The 22,330-nt window shown below is 45.4% G+C and overlaps 1 protein-coding gene across 5 annotated transcripts in view; it reads right to left on the reverse strand.

Moving 5' to 3' along the window:
* LOC137427546 (uncharacterized) overlaps positions 1–21,780 on the reverse strand; it is a 35,302-nt gene extending 13,522 nt beyond the window's left edge. For 2 of the 5 annotated variants that reach the window (XM_078778022.1, XM_078778020.1), the window contains exons 1-2: positions 10,478–10,938; positions 4,505–4,826 (exon numbers count right to left, since the gene is read on the reverse strand). In XM_078778022.1, the coding sequence (XP_078634148.1) occupies positions 4,505–4,826; positions 10,478–10,510 (355 nt within the window). In that variant the 5' untranslated portion in view covers positions 10,511–10,938. Of the gene's footprint in view, positions 1–4,504; positions 4,827–9,971; positions 10,138–10,477; positions 10,939–19,266; positions 19,490–20,824; positions 20,903–21,495 lie in introns of those variants that run through there. The other 3 variants (XM_068117125.2, XM_078778021.1, XR_013623479.1) reach the window with 3 other exon arrangements.
* Positions 21,781–22,330: the final 550 nt, after the last annotated feature.

A 22,330-nucleotide genomic window follows, 5' to 3' on the forward strand; every position in this document is an offset into this window, starting at 1 on the left:
GGTGAACAATGCAAAAACCCAAACAAAGAACCTACCACAAGCGACTCAGAGGATGATGATGAGGAAGATTAATGATGACATTTTCGTGATTTTATACCACTTAGAGGATGATTCAGTAGCAAAATATGTGTTTATTTTAATAATACAACAAATAACAGTTATATGTTAACATTGTAATGTTCAGTGAATGACTATGGTTATGATACGCAGCCAGATTTGACCTGGTGAGATATTTTTGCTGAGATTACTTGTGGACTTTTGGTCATAACAGGAGTGGGGTTGATGATTTAAGGGGAAATGAAATCTATATTTTTCTGACTTTACTTAAGGATTGTCCAATTTTGTTTCTTGAAAAGATCATAAAGATATATCATATTACAACCATAACCGCATTTGAACAACGTAAAGATGATATTGCATAATTACAGTCGAAAAGCAAAAACTACATATATCAGCGATTTTGTGTTTTGGGTATACTACAAGGTATAATAATTTAAAAATTTTTAAATCATACTCGAACAGCATAACGAAAATCCCCTCATACTTCCCATTATCCTTTTAATTATAATGTTGAAGAATCCCTATTTGAAGAGCGGAAAAAACAAAAATACAAAAAAACAAATCGTCAATTTCGAGCTTTACGCTACCCCCTTAATAGAAAAGTGGCTGCCATTTATTGTTGCTGCCACAATTGAACTGTACATCAGGGCTGGATTTGTTCTACAGATGTATCCCAAGCACCCTGAAATGACAAACCAACTGTGTAGTGGGTGTTGCACGAAACTCATTTTCTCGGCCTCTCTTGAAAACTGGCTCCTGGACTACTGTTGATCAATGATCTGTCCCTTGACAAAACGAGTAGTTCACATAACCTTTGAACTTTCTTTTCTCTTCATACATTATTAACATAAAACCCACGAGTTGGTGAAACCAAAGACCAAATGTTCAAACAATGGAAGAGAACAACAGGTGTTGTATAATATTTGGTTATGGTAGTCTGGAGGCACAGTTATTACTTGTATTATGTACATCTACAAATGCGTATTGGAAACCTGGAATACAAAGTGGAATGTGATATTGGATATGTGTGGAATATTCTACATCAAGAGTCAAGTACAGACTTTAACCTTTAAATTCTAATAACGCTTTGTTCAGTCCACACAAGAACGCTTTCAGTGGTTGTTGTTGGAGATGGAGATAAATATTCAGGAAAAAGGTGAATTTGTTTATCTCGACCACACCGCATCGCTACGTCAACAACCGTCTCCACCACAAAGAGCCAGAAATCATCATTTGACTCCTCGAATGTCTTACCTGGAGACATTTCAGGAGAGAGAGAGAGAGATAAGTTATCCTCACCTGGAGAGAAGTTAAGACCCGGCTGCATTTCCATGGATCATCGCAAGAACCAAGAAAAACCGTAACGTTTATCAAAAATATAACTGGATATTGGTAAAGTACACCTTGAGACAAACTCATAGGTTTTATTGATTTTTTAAAAATTATTTCAAATAACAAAATGAGGAAGTCTGTAATTAATTGACATATGTGGAAAACTACATGCCCAAACCAGGAATCGAACCCAGGTCCTCTGTGCTCTGGTACGGTTCATCAGAGGGCCTGGATTTGATTCCTGGTCTGGGCGTGTAATTTCCCCACATATATCAATTAATTATTTATAATCCTGTTCATTTATATAATTACCTCTGCCACCAAAGGTGGATGGAGGTTATGTTTTCACCCCTGTCTGTCTGTTTGTCCGTTTGTCTGTCTGTCCGTTTGTGAAAAAAATCTCAAAAGGTTGTGGACGGATTCGGACGAAATTTGGCAGAGAGGTAGCGTGTGACAAGGACGAAATGATTCGATTGTGGTGAAGATCCGCATTCGGATCCGGCTACTAGAATTTTAAAAGTGATTCTTCACCATTGGGAGATAGGGCCAAAAACGATAGGGCCATAGCAGGATATCTTAAAAAGTTGTGGACAGATTTGGACGAAACTTTGTGGACCGGTTGGGTGTCTGACAAGGACAAATAGATTGGATTTTGGTGAAGATCTGAACATGGATTCGGATATGAGAATTATTTAATATTCAAGTGATTCTTCACCGTTGGGATATTGGACCAAAAACTATACAAAGCAGGATATCTCAAAAAGTTATGGATGGATTTGGACGAAACTTGTTGGGCAGGTTGTGTGTGTGACAAGGAAGAATCGATTCAATTTTGGTAAAGATCCGGATCCAGCTAGTAGAATTTTTTTTCCAATGATTCTTCACCATCGAGTGATATGGCCAACCAGGCCGAGGTTTGCTCTCTACTGAGTGCCGTTCTAGTTATGTCTGTAATTCTTCTTCTCCGTTAGTATACAGCATCAGGCTGCGGGGTAGCATCATTGGCTGAGTCCACGGCTGCACCGCCTCTTCACGAAGGACACCGTCGGATTTTTAACCTCCACCAACAAATGCTGGCAGACGGGACGCACAGTTTAATTTCCATCCGAGGGACGTCAGAAACAATGATGATTCACCTTGCCAGTGACATGGGTCGGTCGGGCGATTGTGCATACCACGGGGCCATCCGGCCAGCCAGTTAATATTATTATGCTATTATTATTGGAAATTGATAGATGAATTTGCTGTTTCAATAATTTTGATGAAAATTCAAACTTGGATGACACAGAGGTTGGAGTCGAGATTGGAGGATCAAGGTATATCAAGAACCTCAGGCGTATGCTGATGATACCACTCTGTTGGCAGAAAGTGAAGAGGGAAAGTTGGTTCGTGTCGTGTAGTTTCTTCAAGCGGTGTATGGTCGTCGTCCTCAAAACCCGCTGTTTGTGAGCATCGCTGCATGGTATGGAGTATATGTATGAGATGTTCTCTTTGGACCATTCTGGGAGTGAAGTTTGGCATTTTCGGCAAAACTAACGTGAAACAGCGTCACGTAACACATGAATTCCATCGTGACAGAATCACCATGTGCACTCTAATTTTGAACATATAAGGTAATTATCTTGAACTAGCCGAAACCCGTGGAACATCCACGGAAGGGAGGATGTGGTGTATGGATAGAGTGTACCATTATGGATGGCATAGGGGATTTGCTTGTCCGAGTAAGAGTTAGGAAGCACCTGATGAGGTTAGCGTACACCGTGATCGACAACACCGGCACAAATGCATGCTCTGGATTGTCCACTCAGTGGACGGCTTGCTTTCGCCTTCGCCTGTCCAATCAGCGGACGGCTTGCTTCGCCTTCACCCAGCAGACGCCAATACGATGGCGTTGTATCGGCAGTTAATCGGATGCTTTTGGGCCCCAAAGTCGACTAATTCAGATTTTTCAAGTATGGCTGTACGTGATAAACAAAGAGCGCGGTTGTAAGAAATTATGGTAAACCCACCTGATGAGGTTAGCGTACACCGCGATCGACGACACCGGCACAAATGCATGCTCAGGATTGTCCACTCAGTGGACGGCTTGCTGTCGCCTTCGACTGTCCAATCAGCGGACGGCTTGCTTCGCCTTCACCCAGCAGACGCCAATAAGATGGCGTCGTATGGGCAGTTAATCGGATGCTTTTGGGCCCCAACGTCAGCTAATTCAGATTTTTCGAGTATGGCTGTACGTGATAAACAAAGAGCGCGGTTCGTAGATCGTAAATCCATTAGTGCCGTGGGCATCGGGTCACTGGGTGCGGCGTAAAAGGGATAACAAAGTCGAGTCCTTACGCTATTATTATATAGATGCTAAGAGCAGAGAGAATTCAATTATATGTATTGAACCAGAACTGTCACATGGCTACAGACAAGTACTACTCTCAGTGAGGCTTACCCCGGTTAACAAAATTTGTTACCCAGAATAGTCTTGTGACGGAATCACACTATGTGGACATGGTAAACAGACTAATGAGATTTGATATAAAAACTCTGCTCTGTTAGTGAACACAAGGTCTAGAAAAAAAAAATTTGGGCGTCAACATTAGTACTGCTTTCCTATCGCAGTCTTATTGGTAATGCAATGCAGAAACTGCAAACTATAGGTGGCAGACCAGGTAATGTGACGGAATCACACATAATGTGACGGAATCACACATGCACCTGTGGCATGTTAACACAGCTGAAATGACAAAGTATCCAAAATAGGATTGGAAATCTTATAGCATCTGGGACGTCAGTAGTACATGTTTAGGTCGCAGTTCGGCAAACTTTGACATTCCAATCACAATATCTGGAAATTGTACTTTGAATGTCTGATAGGCCTCAGCTATCGTCATCATCATATGCCGTTTTTGGTGTCTTGTCTTGGGACCATCTGCAGGCCAAATAGTAATGAAGTCTGCCTTTCCAGGCATGACACGAGATATCGAGTCACTTTGGTAAAATGTCTTAACAGCGTCGCTACTATCCTCACCTAGCGCAGCTGCAGATGCATGGGTTTTTACCGAGGGCAATTTAACTTTAAGAACGGTGGAGACTAGACTTTTAACTACCGCTTCTTTCTTACTTGGGCTGTATGGGAGGGCATTCTCTGCACGTCTCCTCGCTCTTCCAAAGGATGCATTAGACTTGTATGTCCCATGTGGACCATGCGTTTTACAGGATTGATCTTTCTTGGGCGCACCAACCATGCCCTTCTTAACACGCCATTTCTCAGTAGCTAGCTTCCCTCTTCTCTTTAATGTATGAAGTTCCGAAGAATCCATACATCCTCTCCTGAAAGCTTTTCTGTCCCTGTCACTTTTGAGGTATTCCTGCCACGTTTCATCGTCTTCACGCAGCCTCCTCCTCCTTTCTCTTTGTCGCTCTGTTGCAGTCTTTGTCATTTTCTGAAAATACACAATAGTATTAATTAGCTAACGTATTGTTTAAAACAATCAATTGACTTACTATCCTGAGTAGAAATCTGTTATTTTTCAATCCAAATGCATATATTTTGCAAGAATAAAACATTTCAAATACATTTTCCTACCTTTCGAAATAGGATAAATACTTTAGAGGAAATTGTTGTGAAATGAAGGGATTATTAAATGAAAGGGGAAAGTTATCACAAACCAAAAATAACATTTATATTATACATCGTCAGTGGAGTTACAAAACTATTGGAAGTTCGATGGCAATATATTGTGACTCCGGCACACTAACTGTGATTCCGTCACACAAAACTGTGATTCCATCACGTTGACTGCGATTGGCTGACTGGGTAATTTCTTGAGGAAATCACACAGAAAGCTTGTTTACATTACTGAAGAGGTTAGACAATCATAACTTCATAACGTCCTTGCTTGCAAATGAGACGTAAACAATATCTAACTTGTGTGACGGAATCACAAAATATGCACGCTTTCTCCCTGTTGGACAGAGCGTTTGCAACAATCCATTTTTGACTGAAAATCTACCGTTATTGATTTCAAACTGGTGTCTAAGTAAACTATAGATCTATATAATAATAGCATAAGGACTCGACTTTGTTATCCCTTTTACGCCGCACCCAGTGACCCGATGCCCACGGCACTAATGGATTTACGATCGACGAACCGCGCTCTTTATTTATCACGTACAGCCATACTCGAAAAATCTGAATTAGCCGACGTTGGGGCCCAAAAGCATCCGATTAACTGCCGATACGACGCCATCTTACGACGCCATCGTATTGGCGTCTGCTGGGCGAAGGCGAAGCGAGCCGTCCGCTGATTGGACAGGCGAAGGCGAAAGCAAGCCGTCCACTGAGTGGACAATCCAGAGCATGCATTTGTGCCGGTGTCGCGGTCGTTGTTCATATACGCACTCTTCATTCTCATCATCTTTCTTCCTAAATCTTACTCGGACAAGCAAATCCCCTATGCCATCCATAATGGTACACTCTAGAGTCCCTGTATATAGAGAGTTGTGTCAACTCAAATTTGGACGCCATTTTGTGTCTAAGTGTATCGGATTAGATATACATGTACATTCGCGATATGGGGTGATATATTCTAAACCTGCTAAAAAATATTTTACTACGCATATTTAGTCTTATTATTACATACAGGTGATATTTGTTTTGTCAAAAACTCAGTTATTGCCGTGAAAAAGAGCTGTGTGGTGATATTAAAAGTGGTATGGCAATGCATATTACAAGCCAACACTGCATATAAGAGCTAACATTATAAGTAAGACAAACCAATGCTGTCGTTCTCTGAATTTTAATAACTTTTAGAAAGGAGTGTGGGCATATCCAATATTTTTTAAAGGGTGCCGAGAGCAATTCCGGTGTAGGACTTCCAGCCGACATATAGTCTAACACACTTAAAACAAATTCTGTACGTGGTATTGCCATATTTCTATAGTGTACAACTTTAGTTTTATCGACATTTATATTCAATTTCCATTGTAATGATTTAACAAGCTGCAAGTCAGCTTCTGTCTCTGATATAAGGAAAACGTCATCGGCATCTAGTAAGATTGAAACGTTCATTTATTACTACACCCTTGCCCAGAACTCTGATGGATATTGCCTGATCGATTAATATGTTTCATAGCTGGCGACTTAATTAACACTTAATTTTCGACTGCGCCAAGCCGTAATTAAACAGAGAAAAAACTTTAAAAAATACCTGCAGTGTGCACGGTTCGTCTAGTCGAACAGATATGGAAAAGCACAGATACGACGTCGTATTCACCATAACTTGTTTAATTTCACCAGGAACACGATGAGGCCAACACAGTAAACATTCAGTACAAAACTTGGTTCATACATTCAGTACAGAACATGATTCATACATTCAGACCGTAAGAAAACTCTGCCCGTAATACAACACTCTGACCAGACCAACACTTCATCCCACTACGTTCATTCCTCACAAGTGAAACTCATCACTACTCCGTTCACTCTTCACAAGTGAGACTCATCACTACTCCGTTCACTCCTCACAAGTGAGACTCATCACTACTCTGTTCACTCCTCACAAGTGAGACACCATCACTACTCCGTTCACTCCTCACAAGTGAGACACCATCACTACTCCGTTCACTCCTCACAAGTGACTCATCACTGCTCCGTTCATTCCTCACAAGTGAGACTCATCACTACTCCGTTCACTCCTCACAAGTGAAACTCATCACTACTCCGACAAGTGAAGACTTGAATATGACTACAGACGGAGAGACTGCTCACGATACGGCGAGAAGAGACCTCATCTGTCTTCTGCGATGAGTGCAAGAGACCTCACGACAGCCACGTGGATGAGAAGAGACCCCGTACGAAGAGAAGAGACCCCGGGAGTTCACATGACCATTTCACTTCTTTCACACCACACACACAGCCTGCTTTCCTCGACAACACGTGTAGAAAAGACAGTATTTCCTATCTCTTGCACCTATATTGCAGCCTCAACCAATTACAGGTTGCCACTCTGGTCACATGACCAACATCACACAACTTGAGCTCAATGTCCTCTGTCAACTCACAAGCGCTCTCTGCGCCTGACTGCACACGACACCATTTCCCCCACTCGAATGCCCAACACAAGGAAGTTCACACAGGCGACAAACCAGTCTATTTCCCACTATATAACAAATATACATAGAGAATAAGAGCGGACTTAAATTCCAGCCTTGTTTGACTCAACATCTATCGGAAACCAGTCTGTTAAAAAACCATTAATTCTTACACAGCATTTTACATTATCATACACAGAAATGAGAAATTTCATAATATTGCCATGTCGGCCAAGATTTGAAGTTTGTTCCACAACATGTCTCGTTGAATATGATCGAAGGCTTTAGAGAACCCTAAATATACTTAAGTTAATTCAGATTCACATTAATTGCTGCAAGTGATGTGGTAACATGGGATCTTGCGTGCAATCTTGTCATAGCAGTGAAGAGTAAACCAGCATGCGATCAGCTCAATCAGAAGTACTGTCAATGGCACAAGTGTCACAATATTGTCAGACTGGAACTGCATGAACAGGGTTTACTTTAAATTATCTACCAGTTTCCTCATTCCCATGCTCTTGCTGCCCAATTCACCGCCAGTCCTTGTTCTTGCATATTTCTTTTTACTTTCATCGTTCATTTTCTGGCAGTAGATGCGAAGTCGTACATTGATATACTTTGCTAGTATCTTCTGCTTCAGGCCGTGGCAGTCGGGCAGGTCGACGTCCTTTGTGCGCAGTTCTACCCTTGTCAGTATTTCCTTCTTGATGTTGGTACCTGTGATCAAAGACGCTTCAACTTGGCGAAACAAAAACTCTGCACACAGTATCATGTCAAACACTTTGTTCGAGACCTGGACCAGGGCGCCTTCTCGAAACTCTTTCAACAGTGTGAGCTTGGATGACTGGTGGTCATGTTCTCCGGCTCCTTTAACTGCTTCCGTGAAGCACACAGCACAGTGTTTCTGACTCTTTTCAATACTGTGCAGACAGTAACCAGCCAGGTGATAAAGGCTAGCAAGTTCAGCAGATGATAGCTCTGTCATGTTCTGTGCATGGGAAAGATTGATGTTTGGCATATCTTTCATCTCCATTGTAATTGCTATTGGTTGGTTCAGAAATTCAGCCAAGAATGCCGAGTCATCGGCTTCGTAGCTGCCTGATCGAGCGACTTTCAGAAACTGGGCGCAACTGATGGTTTTCAGGGCGTACTTGAACTCTAATGGCGTTGGCACTGGTTTTCGAATTCGAACAACCGAGAAGAGATTTTCCAGGCAGTCCTGTGCAAGTCGCGATGTAAGCAAGAATTTGTGGCCAGCGTCCAGAAGATCAGAAGCTATGTCTATCACGGATGATGTGGATAGAATCAGCCCAGTTTGAATTGGCTTCCAATTGCCTCTGACACCGATCTTGATGGTCTGGAATAGCTTGATGGTGGAATGCAGGAATGTGATGGCTTCTTCATATTTTGCTATGTTCAGCTTGCTGAGGGCCATAACTGGATTTCGACTGGACATGATCTCAAACCAGTGATGCAGAGTCTCTATCAGCCACGCAGTTGTCACATTGTCTTGACTTCTCCCTTCATTATCGACCAGATACCTTATCGCGCTGCTCACATCATGGCTGATGACATGTGGGGCATTGCACTCTTTCATTTTGTCGAAGTGTGTTGGGGTTAGGTGTGACATCTTAAGCTTTGGCGCCAGTTTCAGATCTTGATCATTCTGGAATTCAGCAAGGTCGCGAATAGGCTCAACACCTGCTTTAGAAGATGACAAAGTGTTCTCTTGTACTGTTTCCACAGGTAAGACAAATGACTGTCCATTGATGAGGGCAGATTTAATGTTTTTCAAGAGATGTGGCACATCAGCTAGGAAGTAGAGGAACTTGCTTGTATCTTGGGGATGTGGGATCTTGTTGACAGTGCGAGAATATTTCCCACACACAATGCCGAACTTTTTCCACATAGCGCGATTCACACTACCCATGTCGGTGGTCACAGACACCACATGCAATTTGATAGCTGTCGCACGTTGAATGATGTCGTCCACAATGTCTTTCATCACAGATCCGTCTGTAGAATTAGCTGTGAAATGGTAAGCAACAGTTTGTTTCCATCGGGTTGTGATACCTGCAAGCATGAACACAAGGGCATGGGTTGCCGTTCCACTATGTCCTGGTAATGTGACATTTCCTATCAGGGACCCAGAACTGGCATCGAAGTCAATGCTTGGAATGAGACTCATTTCATCGAGAGTGAGAGCGCACAGTCTTTCTTCTGGCCGGAGGCCTTCCACTTTCAATTTGAGATAATCGAAGACTTGCACGAGAACCCCGGGCTGGAAAGGCACATGACTCATTCTTCGTTGTAGAGTCCGGTTAGCAGGCAAAGGATAGTGCTGCTTTATCAGCATGCTGTACCCAGATGCACCACAGGAGAATCGCAACTGAAGGGCCTTCTTGATTGTCACGGAGCTCCATTCCTTCCCTCGCATTGATCCTCTAGAGAGTGCCTCCAGTTGATCCCGTGCGAATAATTTTGATATTCGAGCTTCCTGTTTCAACTTTGCTTTGCATATTGATCTTGCTGTTCTTTTTGTCTTCCTCAATTGATCGTTCAGTTTTTTATTTTTCTCCTCCAATCTCAGCAGCCGTTCTTCAATAGAATCACTAGTATCTTGGCCCTCTTGTGTATCAGTGTCCATAGGTTCACTCTCAGCTACAAAAGAGCACATATACAATTAATGGCCAACTGGAAAATTGGTATGTACAATTGCTCAGTATTCTGTAGATAAATGTTGTAATCGGGAAAGATAATTTTATACTTAACGTTAAATATAACACAATTTTTTTACAATTTAATTTTGCAAAATATTTAGAATAATGTAAAAAGAAAATGGCAACAGGAAGATAGTCATCATAATCTGAACGTACAATTATAGTTCAAAGAGCTATACAAATATAGACAAGCACATGCCTGTCATTTTGTAATCGTTTAAAATATGTCATTGATTGAACATGTCCTGCCATGATTTTGTAATAAATAAAACAATTCTTACATTGAGATTCATTTGAGGAGTCAATACGTTCATGAGTGGAGTAGGTGTGGTCGGACAAGTTTGGTAGATGTAGTCTCTCAGTTCTGGACGGTCCACGCTTCTTGGGGGAGTTGCGCAGCTTCACGGGTTTCCGGTAGCTAAATATTGTTGGAACTGCAGAGCACTTCAACCTCTTTTTGTCATCAGCTCGCCCCCTCTCAAACTGATTCACATCGAAATGTTCCTGCAATCATACAATGAGTGTCCTTGATGTATTTATTTATTGAAATTTTTATTCTAACACAACACAGTTTAATTTTAATGAGCTGTCATGTACTAGTACTTCCACAACAGAAAATCACATGGACAATCTTCCGGAAGATGGCCAGACAAATCGCTAGCTCTATCGACCACATGTATATTGATATCAAACAGGGATAACAGCTTTTGAAAGTTGAGCCAGTTTTAAATGTGGGTACACAAATACACCTGTTTTACTGCATTAATCACCTAGAAATATTGTATGTTTTGGGAACGATAGCTGTCACCAGGTTAAATATTGTTGCGGATATGAGATTGGCCTCCATCCATATCCGCTTGTAAATATTCCCCTATTTCCCCAATACTTCCCAACTATCCCCAATCCCCCATTCCCTAGTCCCATTTTCTGTAAACACCACTCTGTAGACCCGACCTCCCCCTTTTTCCCCCCCATTAAATGTCGCACCCAGGTTCACCGCATCTCACGTAGACAACTATAGGACATCTTGCTAGTTATTCTTAGTCTATGTCAGTTAAGGACTCGTTTCCATTAATTCTGACTCTTCGTTGCACCAGAATGTGATTGTATGGCACCGTTAGAAAGTTTAGGACCTCCCAATACCTCCCCGCAGCTCTTCCTCATGGTACAACAACAACTACAACAACAGCGGCTGCGGCGCGGGGAGTGTGCGTCCTCACTCCGGCTTGGTTAGCCGCCATTGAACATGTGCTCCGACGGGGTTACCACGCAGGGGCTCGCTGTCAGCTCCTCGTCAAGGGCGGAGCCCGGTAACCCCCCGCACCCAATGGAAGCGGCGGACCGATTCCATCTGGGGCGGAGACAACGAGCCGAGGGCGTGTCACTCCCCGCTGGGCATGCGCAGGAAGGGGGAGGTGACGTCAGATGCGCCCCCAGCTTGGAGAGAGAAGACGCCACCTCCAAGCGCTGAATACCTCCCCGCATCTCTGGACCGGACCGCGTTTGATTCTGCCCCTGAGCCAAGGTGCACCTTGAGCTATCGACTGCCTGCCCTTCCTTGCCATCAATCCCTGTGTAAGTCAGTCTTGTCCCGTTTGTCTGTGGTCTGTCGCGGATAAGATAAGACTGTGTCTAAGTGCCCATCTTTTCTGTGCTTTACCTCTTACCGTGTAATCTACCCGTTCTGCATCACCAATATTATATCCTCCTCCGGAGGTCTTGAGAACTGTACCCCTTGTGTCGTTGCATTTATCCCAACCGTTGTGTCCTTTCCTTCATTGATTTAGCATAGCGCGACTTGGTCAACGTCGAGTGGAATCGGGCGGGATAGGGTTCTAATCGGGGAGTAACTGTGCGGACGCGGTAATACCAAACCGCTCGGTAAACTAACATCTAAAACCGCGTCTGTAACAATTGGTGTCAGGAGTGGGATCGGACCCGAAGCGCGCTTCACGCGCTCGAAATTATTAACGGCGAAATTTGATTGTGTTTTACAAAAATAAAAACCCGAATTTTGAAAGTCGCGCTATGGCAGATCAAGACGGCTGGGTTCCGGTAGAGGAGAGTGAGGCAGGTTCGATCCAGGACCAAAATGAGGGACGAATTGAGGGACAAGAGGAGAGCGAAGCAGTGAGGGTGGCAGGTTTGCAAAATAGCGTCGTCGCGCACGAGGTTACGGGCGCGCAAAATGGCGCCTCGCACATGGCCACGGCGACCGCGCCCGCGACCGTAGTAGCGCCACCGGTGGATTTGAACCTTTTTTTTATGCAAATGAAGGCCCTTATGGACAAGAATAATGAAGAAATGGAAAACAGAATGATGGGGGCCCTTATGGGACAAATGGGAGACCAAATTGGAGGTTTGAAAAACAGTATGGGGGCCAATAGCCAACGGTTAGAACAAAGGATGGGGTCCAATAGCGAGAAATTGAGGGAGGACATGGGGTCCAATAGCGAGAAATTGAGGGAGGACATGGGGGCCCAGATCGGAGGGTTAGGGAGTAGAATAGAGGGATTAGACAATAGATTAGGGGAAATACAGGAGGGGTTAATGGGGGTAGAAAACAGAATGGCCGCTCAAGAGAATCAAATGGAAGGGATGCAAAAGCGGTTAGAGGGGTTAGAAAACAGTATGGAAGGCAAATTGAGGGACATGAGGGACCAAGCGGAAAGGGAAGTTAAACAAATGGGGCAGCAGATAGAGGGGGTCAGAATGGGGGTAGAAACTAAATTGGATGCTCACAGGGAGGAAATGGAGCAGATGAGGGTGGCATCTGGGCAGGAGATGCAAGTGATGGGAGAAGAGATCAGAAGAGGTGTGAGTGAGGAGGTCGGAGGAGTGCGCGAGGAGGTGAGGCACTGTAAGGAGCGCATGGAGAAGGAGGTGAGAAAGGGGACTGTAAAATTGCAAGGTGGTATAGAGGAGTTGACGCTGGGAGTAGAACAACTGACAGTGGGACAAAAGGAGTTGGGGGACCAGGTAAAGAAGAACACAGCGGTAATAGAGGGTTTAAAATCGACACAGAAGGAGATGAAAAAGGACGTAGGGGTAATTAAAAAAGAGTGTCAGACGGTACATGAGGACCTGACGAGGAAAATGGACAAGGTGGTAGAGGTGATGGAGGTTAAAGAGCGGGAGGTGCGGGAGCACATAGAAAAAAATAAAGTGGAGTTAGAGGAAGAACTTAAAGGGGCGCACGAGGAGATGAAGGAGGTGAAGCAGAAATTAGAAGAAGTGGAAGAAGGGGTGAGCGAAATTAAGAAGCGACGGAGAGAGGATAAGAAAGAGATAAAGGAGGAAGTAAAAGAATTGGTCCAAAGTCTGTGTTCGGATCGTGATGATGTGCTCATTAACCGGATGAGGGATTCGCAGGTGATGGAGGAGAAGCGAAGAGGAAGAGGACCCGGTGTAAGTGGTGACCAATATGGTCGTGCGTATGATGCGCCAGGTGATTTAAGAAGCTTGGGGGTCGAGATGGACCCGGGTGTTCGTGAGAGGCCGTTGGTGAAGTGTGCGACAGGTCTGGTGTGCGAAAAAGGAGGTGTGCGAGAAAGTCCGACTCTGGGGTGTGTGAGGAAAAAGTGCGTGCCAAGGAGTGAGGGTGCTGTCGAGAGTGAGTCGGTCGTAGCGCGTGTGCGAGGGAGCACATGGAAGCGCGGTGTGGTAAGTGTTACGGAGGAAGTAACGGGAGAGTGTGCGCGAGAAAGGTGTGTGACGGACAGGTGCATGGGGAAAGAGTGCGCTGTCAAAGGCAAGGAAGAATGCACGCCTGTGGTGAGTGTTACAGAGGGTGTGACGGGAGAATGTGCGCAAGAGTGTGCGCGAGAAAGGTGTGTAACGGACGGGTGCATGAGGAAAGAGTGCGCTGTCAAAAGTAAGGAAGAATGCACGCCTGTGGTGAGTGTTACAGAGGGTGTGACGGGAGAGTGTGCGCAAGAGTGTGCGCGAGAGAGGTGTGTAACGGACAGGTGCATGAGGAAAGAGTGCGCTGTCGAGAGTAAGGGTGAGTGCGTTGTCAAGAGGGGTGGTGAGAGTAGTGAGAGTGGCACGGAGCGTGAGTTAGATGTGACAGGTGAGCGAGGATGTACACCTGGAATGGAAGGATGCACACCTGGAATGGTAGAGCGTGAGTGGGAATGCACGCTGGAATTGGTAGTGAGGCACGTGGTTGGGTGTGCGAGTGAGAGCACACCTGTGATTGTCACAGAGGAGGTGACCGAGGAAGGGGCGCGAAGAGGTGTGTTGGTGAGGTGTGCGAGCGACGAATGTGTGCCAAGGTGTTCGGTGGTCAGGTGTGTGACCAAGTCGGTGAGCGGAATGAGTGTACCGAGGTGTGTAAGGAAAGGTACGAGGAGCATGGGAACAGCTGGAGGTATGAGCAAGAAAGGGGTAGCGTATGCTTGTAACCATGCAAGTGAAGCATCGACGGTAACCGGGGTAGAGTTTAGAACGACTTATAGCCGAATCGGGCCCTCGGTGCGCGTCGGGCAGCTTCGCGTGCCGCGAGGACCAGCGGGGATCCGAACCACGGCAGTTTCGAAAGAACCGCCGTACGCGATCCACGCTGTGCCTCGCTTGGAACGGCCGCGTCCATGCTCCACTAGGCGGCGCGGGCAGCCCGATAGGAAGGGTCGTCATGGCGACCACTTTTTGTTGAGGCATTCCGGCAGGTCGAGATCGGGCCATGGGATGGCTCCGTGCCGAGATGGTGCGTGGGATCTCGGCCCGGGTAAACCTCCTTCCCTGCACCGAATGCGGGACGTATCCAGCCGCTGGCACCAAACAACCCGCATTCATTGCTCGGCTTTACGAAGCCGGGCTTTGGACAGGAATTGGCGCACCAAGAGGCATTAGTGAGTAGACTGTGTGATGAGGTTAGTGTTTTGGACCCAAAATTAGAAAAAAACAAAATTTGATGATTGGCAAAGGATTGGCAGTAATGATTGGCAGATGATGAGTAGTGATTGGCAAATTTTTGATTTGTTGAAATTTGATGTGCAAAATTGGTAGTGGGAGATGCCCGATGTGGTGGGATGGCAACTCTGTCATCCCTCACAAAAGTGGGGCAAATGCGCAATAGATTATGGGGTGTATGGCAGTGAAAACTAGCCCGGGTGGGTTAGGATATTGATAGGGATCTAGCGAAGATGACCTTAGGTGACGTTAAGATTAGTTAGTGACAAGGATACCTGTAGTGGGGATGCAGGTAGATTAGAGTGGATGATAATGACGTGGGAGCACAATAGTTTAAAGGGACGACTGGGAAGCGCAAGTTTCAGAGGGGAGTAGTTAGATGAGATGATGCTGTGTGAGAACTGGACGGGTGTGTGGAGCAGTGAGTGTTGTGGATCAGCGCGAATGCGCTTTGGGGAGAGAAGGGTGCAGGCGGCACCAAGTATGAGAGCACAGGTGTGCAAGTACAGGTGTGTGGAATACATGGAGTAAGTGGTACGGAGTGGTGTGCATGGTGCGAAGGTATGGATGGGGGAAGAGTGGACCCCTTTCACGAGTACCCGGGGCGGGTAGTGTAAGTGTTAGGTAGAGGGTATAGGTAAATTGTGGTTGGATATTGGCATTTGTGGTGCGGTTGCAGAATGGTATTGTGGATGGGTGCATTAGTGTTGTGGAAATGGCTGGGCGTGTAGCCTGTTAGTGTGTGTAGTTGGTTTGGGCACTCCACCACTGTGAGGATGTCGGCCAGGTGAGGCCGCAGGTGGGCTCTGGGAGCCGTTAGTGTCAGTGGGTGCCTGAGGATCCCGGGTGTGGATCGGGCAGCCCGTGCCAGTGAGGGCACTGAGGGGGTGAGAGTGCGAGAGGGCCTTCCCCAGTTAGTTAGGTTAGGGTGAGGAGCAGGTAAGCTCGGGTGGCAACTACAGTGGTGGAGGTGTGCAAGTGGGTAGACCTGCTGGGAGAGCTACACGTCACAGCCCAGAAATTGTGCGAGAGCACCGAGTGTTGAATCGGGGGAGTGAGACCCCAAATTGAAAAGCACCACAGTTTGGTCAATGGGAATTGGTTTTTAGAACCCATAGTGTAAGTTGGCCAATGGATTGGCAGGGAAAGACCCCGGGTAATGTAAAGTTGTTAAAGTCATTTAGGAAATAGTTAGGATTGATGAACCTGTCGCACCATACGCAGCCACTTACCTGAGGTGATGATGATGACTCCACACCTGTGTTTCTTTGTTTTGTGTTGCAGGAAATGAGAATTGCTGTTGGATTTGTGAGACGCATCACGACGTGGATGAGACATTGGGGTGATTCCATCTCTCCCTCCTTAGGAGGGACTGATGATGAATTGGTGATGGCAAATTTTGATGTTGAGTTGAAGATGGCAAATTTTGATGAGAGTTGGAAATGGCAAAATTGGATTGGTTAGGAGGGAGAGAAGACGAATTTGGTTTATGGGAGGAACGGGGAAGACAGTAGGGACGTTTGTTGATATGTAAAGTAGATGTTTATGGGTAGTGTTGTGTTGTGTGGATACAGTAAGGGGTAAGGGAGGGGCAATGTAGGTTACCTAGTGGGGGGGGGGGGGCGTACGGTAGGAACGTACCTGTCTCACCTGGTTCCCATGTGCCCCCAGTGTGCATCACCTTGTATTGCGTGCACTTTTGCGCCCTTACCACCTTACTCACTTGTCTTCTTCTTTTGTCTCCCACCTCCGAGGATCTGGCTTTGGGGCAGAGAGAGAGGAGAGAGAGGTGCTGGCTCTGCAGTTGTGGGCCTGTACTTTCGCTGCTTGCTGCCTGGATCGATACACCATATGGACCGCAATTTTTGTGGCCGCCCACCATGGACCGCAGTTCTCTTGCGGGCAAGCACCACCCGTTGATGGACCTATGGGTCAACGTGGCACCTATGCCATACAGGTGAACCACTTTTAGTTGGCCCCCCTGACGGCCACAATTTAGAAATGGACGCGGTTGGCGCCTTTCTTTATTTTTGAAGGAAGCCAGAACACCAAGTGGGCTCCAAGGCAAGACCAGCGGCAGAACATCGGCCGGCTGCGACACCACCGGTGATTATTGAACACTTTATTGGTGCACCGGATGGTGCTGACTGTACATGATGGGGTGGTGCTTTTGGTGCTTGGATGGGGTGCTCTGCACATTATTAAAGGCCGTAAGGCCACAGGGCACTCGTGGGTTGGTGTATCGATGCTGGCATGCATGCTCTCTCTATGCATAACATCTGCATGTGTTCCTCCAAAAACAGGTCCTGGATCGTAGTGTAAATATCAGTGTAGTCTTGTATAAATGATGCTCCCTACCGGCTGTATGTTTAGTTTGAGGATTCTTTCCGCGATTCGGTTATCCTGTGGGTGTGTTTCTGTGAGGAGAAGGGTGCAACGTCGCAGGGGGACATATTTACTCATTCGTGAACATCTGTAAAACTGTCACACTCAGGGTTGAGTTAATAGTAGAGGGAACTACATCTGAGTGCCCCACTAAAGTAAGTAAAAATTTATCGGGTCGGGACGCCCCGAGGTAGAGAAGGGTGCAATGTTGCGGATATGAGATTGGCCTCCATCCATATCCGCTTGTAAATATTCCCCTATTTCCCCAATACTTCCCAACTATCCCCAATCCCCCATTCCCTAGTCCCATTTTCTGTAAACACCACTCTGTAGACCCGACCTCCCCCTTTTTCCCCCCCATTAAATGTCGCACCCAGGTTCACCGCATCTCACGTAGACAACTATAGGACATCTTGCTAGTTATTCTTAGTCTATGTCAGTTAAGGACTCGTTTCCATTAATTCTGACTCTTCGTTGCACCAGAATGTGATTGTATGGCACCGTTAGAAAGTTTAGGACCTCCCAATACCTCCCCGCAGCTCTTCCTCATGGTACAACAACAACTACAACAACAGCGGCGGCGGCGCGGGGAGTGTGCGTCCTCACTCCGGCTTGGTTAGCCGCCATTGAACATGTGCTCCGACGGGGTTACCACGCAGGGGCTCGCTGTCAGCTCCTCGTCAAGGGTGGAGCCCGGTAACCCCCCGCACCCAATGGAAGCGGCGGACCGATTCCATCTGGGGCGGAGACAACGAGCCGAGGGCGTGTCACTCCCCGCTGGGCATGCGCAGGAAGGGGGAGGTGACGTCAGATGCGCCCCCAGCTTGGAGAGAGAAGACGCCACCTCCAAGCGCTGAATACCTCCCCGCATCTCTGGACTGGACCGCGTTTGATTCTGCCCCTGAGCCAAGGTGCACCTTGAGCTATCGACTGCCTGCCCTTCCTTGCCATCAATCCCCGTGTAAGTCAGTCTTGTCCCGTTTGTCTGTGGTCTGTCGGGGATAAGATAAGACTGTGTCTAAGTGCCCATCTTTTCTGTGCTTTACCTCTTACCGTGTAATCTACCCGTTCTGCATCACCAATATTATATCCTCCTCCAGAGGTCTTGAGAACTGTACCCCTTGTGTCGTTGCATTTATCCCAGCCGTTGTGTCCTTTCCTTCATTGATTTAGCATAGCGCGACTTGGTCAACGTCGAGTGGAATCGGGCGGGATAAGGTTCTAATCGGGGAGTAACTGTGCGGACGCGGTAATACCAAACCGCTCGGTAAACTAACATCTAAAACCGCGTCTGTAACATCCCCAATCCCCAATCCCCAATCCCCCATTCATAATATTTTTGTCATCAGCTCGCCCCCTCTCAAACTGATTCACATCGAAATGTTCCTGCAATCATACAATGAGTGTCCTTGATGTATTTATTTATTGAAATTTTTATTCTAACACAACACAGTTTAATTTTAATGAGCTGTCATGTACTAGTACTTCTACAACAGAAAATCACATGGACAATCTTCCGGAAGATGGCCAGACAAATCGCTAGCTCTATCGACCACATGTATATTGATATCAAACAGGGATAACAGCTTTTGAAAGTTGAGCCAGTTTTAAATGTGGGTACACAAATACACCTGTTTTACTGCATTAATCACCGAGAAATATTGTATGTTTTGGGAACGATAGCTGTCACCAGGTTAAATATTAAAATAATAATATGTCATTGATTGAACATGTCCTGCCATGATTTTGTAATAAATAAAACAATTCTTACATTGAGATTCATTTGAGGAGTCAATACGTTCATGAGTGGAGTAGGTGTGGTCGGACAAGTTTGGTAGATGTAGTCTCTCAGTTCTGGACGGTCCACGCTTCTTGGGGGAGTTGCGCAGCTTCACGGGTTTCCGGTAGCTAAATATTGTTGGAACTGCAGAGCACTTCAACCTCTTTTTGTCATCAGCTCGCCCCCTCTCAAACTGATTCACATCGAAATGTTCCTGCAATCATACAATGAGTGTCCTTGATGTATTTATTTATTGAAATTTTTATTCTAACACAACACAGTTTAATTTTAATGAGCTGTCATGTACTAGTACTTCCACAACAGAAAATCACATGGACAATCTTCCGGAAGATGGCCAGACAAATCGCTAGCTCTATCGACCAAAATGTATATTGATATCAAACAGGGATAACAGCTTTTGAAAGTTGAGCCAGTTTTAAATGTGGGTATACAAATACACCTGTTTTACTGCATTAATCACCTAGAAATATTGTATGTTTTGGGAACGATAGCTGTCACCAGGTTAAATATATAGGGATTGTCCAATGTGCAAAATCTTCCATCACTACAATTTGGCCATAAATCCTGGGGTGGGAAATATTTGAGCTAATATGCCACAAGACGCATGAGCACTGTACAAAGCAAACAATAACTAGTCAAATTTTGGACGTATGGATGGCTGCACAACCCGCAAAAAAATTGAGCAGGCCCCCCCCTAAAATTGCTTTTATGATTGCCGATTAGGCTAAAGATTTTAAACCAAAAAAATAACTTGCCTCGGAATAAGTTTGGAATGGATGGACAGACAACTGAAAACAAAACGGACCATGGGTTTCCCACCCCTATAAAATCAAAATTAATTCCCTCTGAAAAAGTACAGTGACATTGCCAGCAGACTACCCAACCGCAGACCAGGCAATGTCACTGTACCGGGACATTTCATCAATCAATGACAATATGCGGTCCGCTAGGACTACCCGAAAAAAATTGAGCAGGGTTCTTCCCACGGAAATGCATTTTTGGTCAGCTCCTTGAAGATTATAAACAAACACAAATCACTTCCCTTTAAAAGGGTTTTCAACGGACAGACAACCAAAAAAAAACCGAGCAGATAGAATTGCTTTTGAACATCGATCATCAAGCGGCGTGGGCCTACCTGGCAGAGTCTCGAGGAGTCGATCGCTTTCCAGCTCTTTCGTCTGACTTTCGCTTCCCAAATTTGTCTTCTGACTTTATCACTTGGAAATCTATACATCTTATATTTCCCAGATTGGTTTGAACAACCAAAAGCAGAACAACCAGTCATTTTGTTTGGCAATAAACAACATTCCCGTACCAAGCTGACGTTCACGCACGGTGAAGTTGGACACAAAATGGCGCCACGAAATCACGTGACCAGAAATCTCGGGTCAGCGCATGGCGCAACTCTCTTTATACAGGGACTCTAGTACACTCTATCCATACACCACATCCTCCCTTCCGTGGATGTTCCATGGGTTTCGGCTAGTTATCAATAATGACATACATAACTTTGTGTCCATATACTTACGTTATAACTATGGATGGCGACAGATATTGCATCACTCTCAAATTCAAAAAGCGCACTCGTCTCTTGTTTACTTCCGGTGTCGAACGGAAAAGTTCATCCCTTGATACAAAACGAAATTAAAAGTTAGCGTTTCTTTTTGTTTATAACCAAAACCTACGAGATATATGGCACAATAAAATCAGCACAAGGAGTATAAATTAATGGATTTAATTTTTTACACGTGGGTGACGATTTTCATGGAATTCATGGAAGCGGTGTATGGTCGTCGTCTGCAAAACCCGCTGTTTGTGAGCATCGCTGCATGGTATGGAGTATATGTATGAGATGTTCTCTTTGGACCATTCTGGGGGTGAAGTTCGGCATTTTCGGCAAAACTAACGTGAAACAGCGTCACGTAACAGCTGTAACGTAATGATGTCATTAGGAAACGTGACAAATGGGATCCTTGTTGGCATTCGCAGAACCAACACAAATAATGATCAATAGAATGACGTATTTTAACCAAAGAAACGAAAATGTTTCTTTCTCAAGATATACAAGATGAGGGAACGGGAAGACACTGACAGGTACATGGAGTGTGATTTGGAAACGATCGAACTTCTCAAAATCATCCATTAACGAATCTGCTCTGAGGAATCGAAATCGAAAAAACGAACGTTAAATCTCTTCACCTTCAATCTCTGGCGCTCCGTACATGGTGTGATTCCCTCATAACTATTAACATACATAGTGCACAGCACGGACCCAAGAACGTCACGTACCGGGTCCGAACTCCTTATCCCCGGGAGATCCTCCCGGAACTAGCAGGTCCCTCCCATCGGAGACCCTCGTGCATCCCGGAGGGTTCACCTTGTGTTTCTTGCCGGAGAGATCTCGGTTCATCTCATACGGTGTAGTAGGCCTACAGTGTAGTACAGTACAGTCCAGCACAGTCGAACAACAATGTCCGAGTGAAGATCCTCCGCACCCTTCAAACGATCTCTCAAACTCCTTTAACTCCACAATTCCAAGTCGCAGATTCGCCACAAACCGAAGATTTCTTCATAAATATTCCCGATTATGTTGTTACATGTGAATAGGAGGCGAGCTATCGCCGGCACCCTGAACAATTACATTTCAACCTACAGGGGGCACTGCGTCAGCGGCACAGCAGCGACATCAGCCAATGATGCTTCCCCACAGGCTCCTACCGAAGGAAGGAGAGGCGTTTACCTTCACTGACAGATACATTCAGAAGAAGAATTACATCAGATAGACATTTCGTGTTCTTATGCTTTGCATGCTGCAAAACATACAACTTAAATAGTCCTGTGGTATAACATGCTAAGCTTGTATATTTTGTCTGTGGGTATACATATTGTTACAGTTTCCTCTCTCGCACCTGCCTCGACATTTGACCCTGAAGCTGACGAGCCATGGATAACTCCTTGACCCTAACGGGTTGCTAAGCAACCATGGACGCAGTATGGGGTAACTAAATCTAACCAGCGCCAAATCTCGCGTTAG

This window comes from Myxine glutinosa, chromosome 5 (genome assembly GCF_964187855.1).
Source record: "Myxine glutinosa chromosome 5, kmMyxGlut1.1, whole genome shotgun sequence".
In the NCBI taxonomy this organism is placed as follows: domain Eukaryota; kingdom Metazoa; phylum Chordata; class Myxini; order Myxiniformes; family Myxinidae; genus Myxine; species Myxine glutinosa.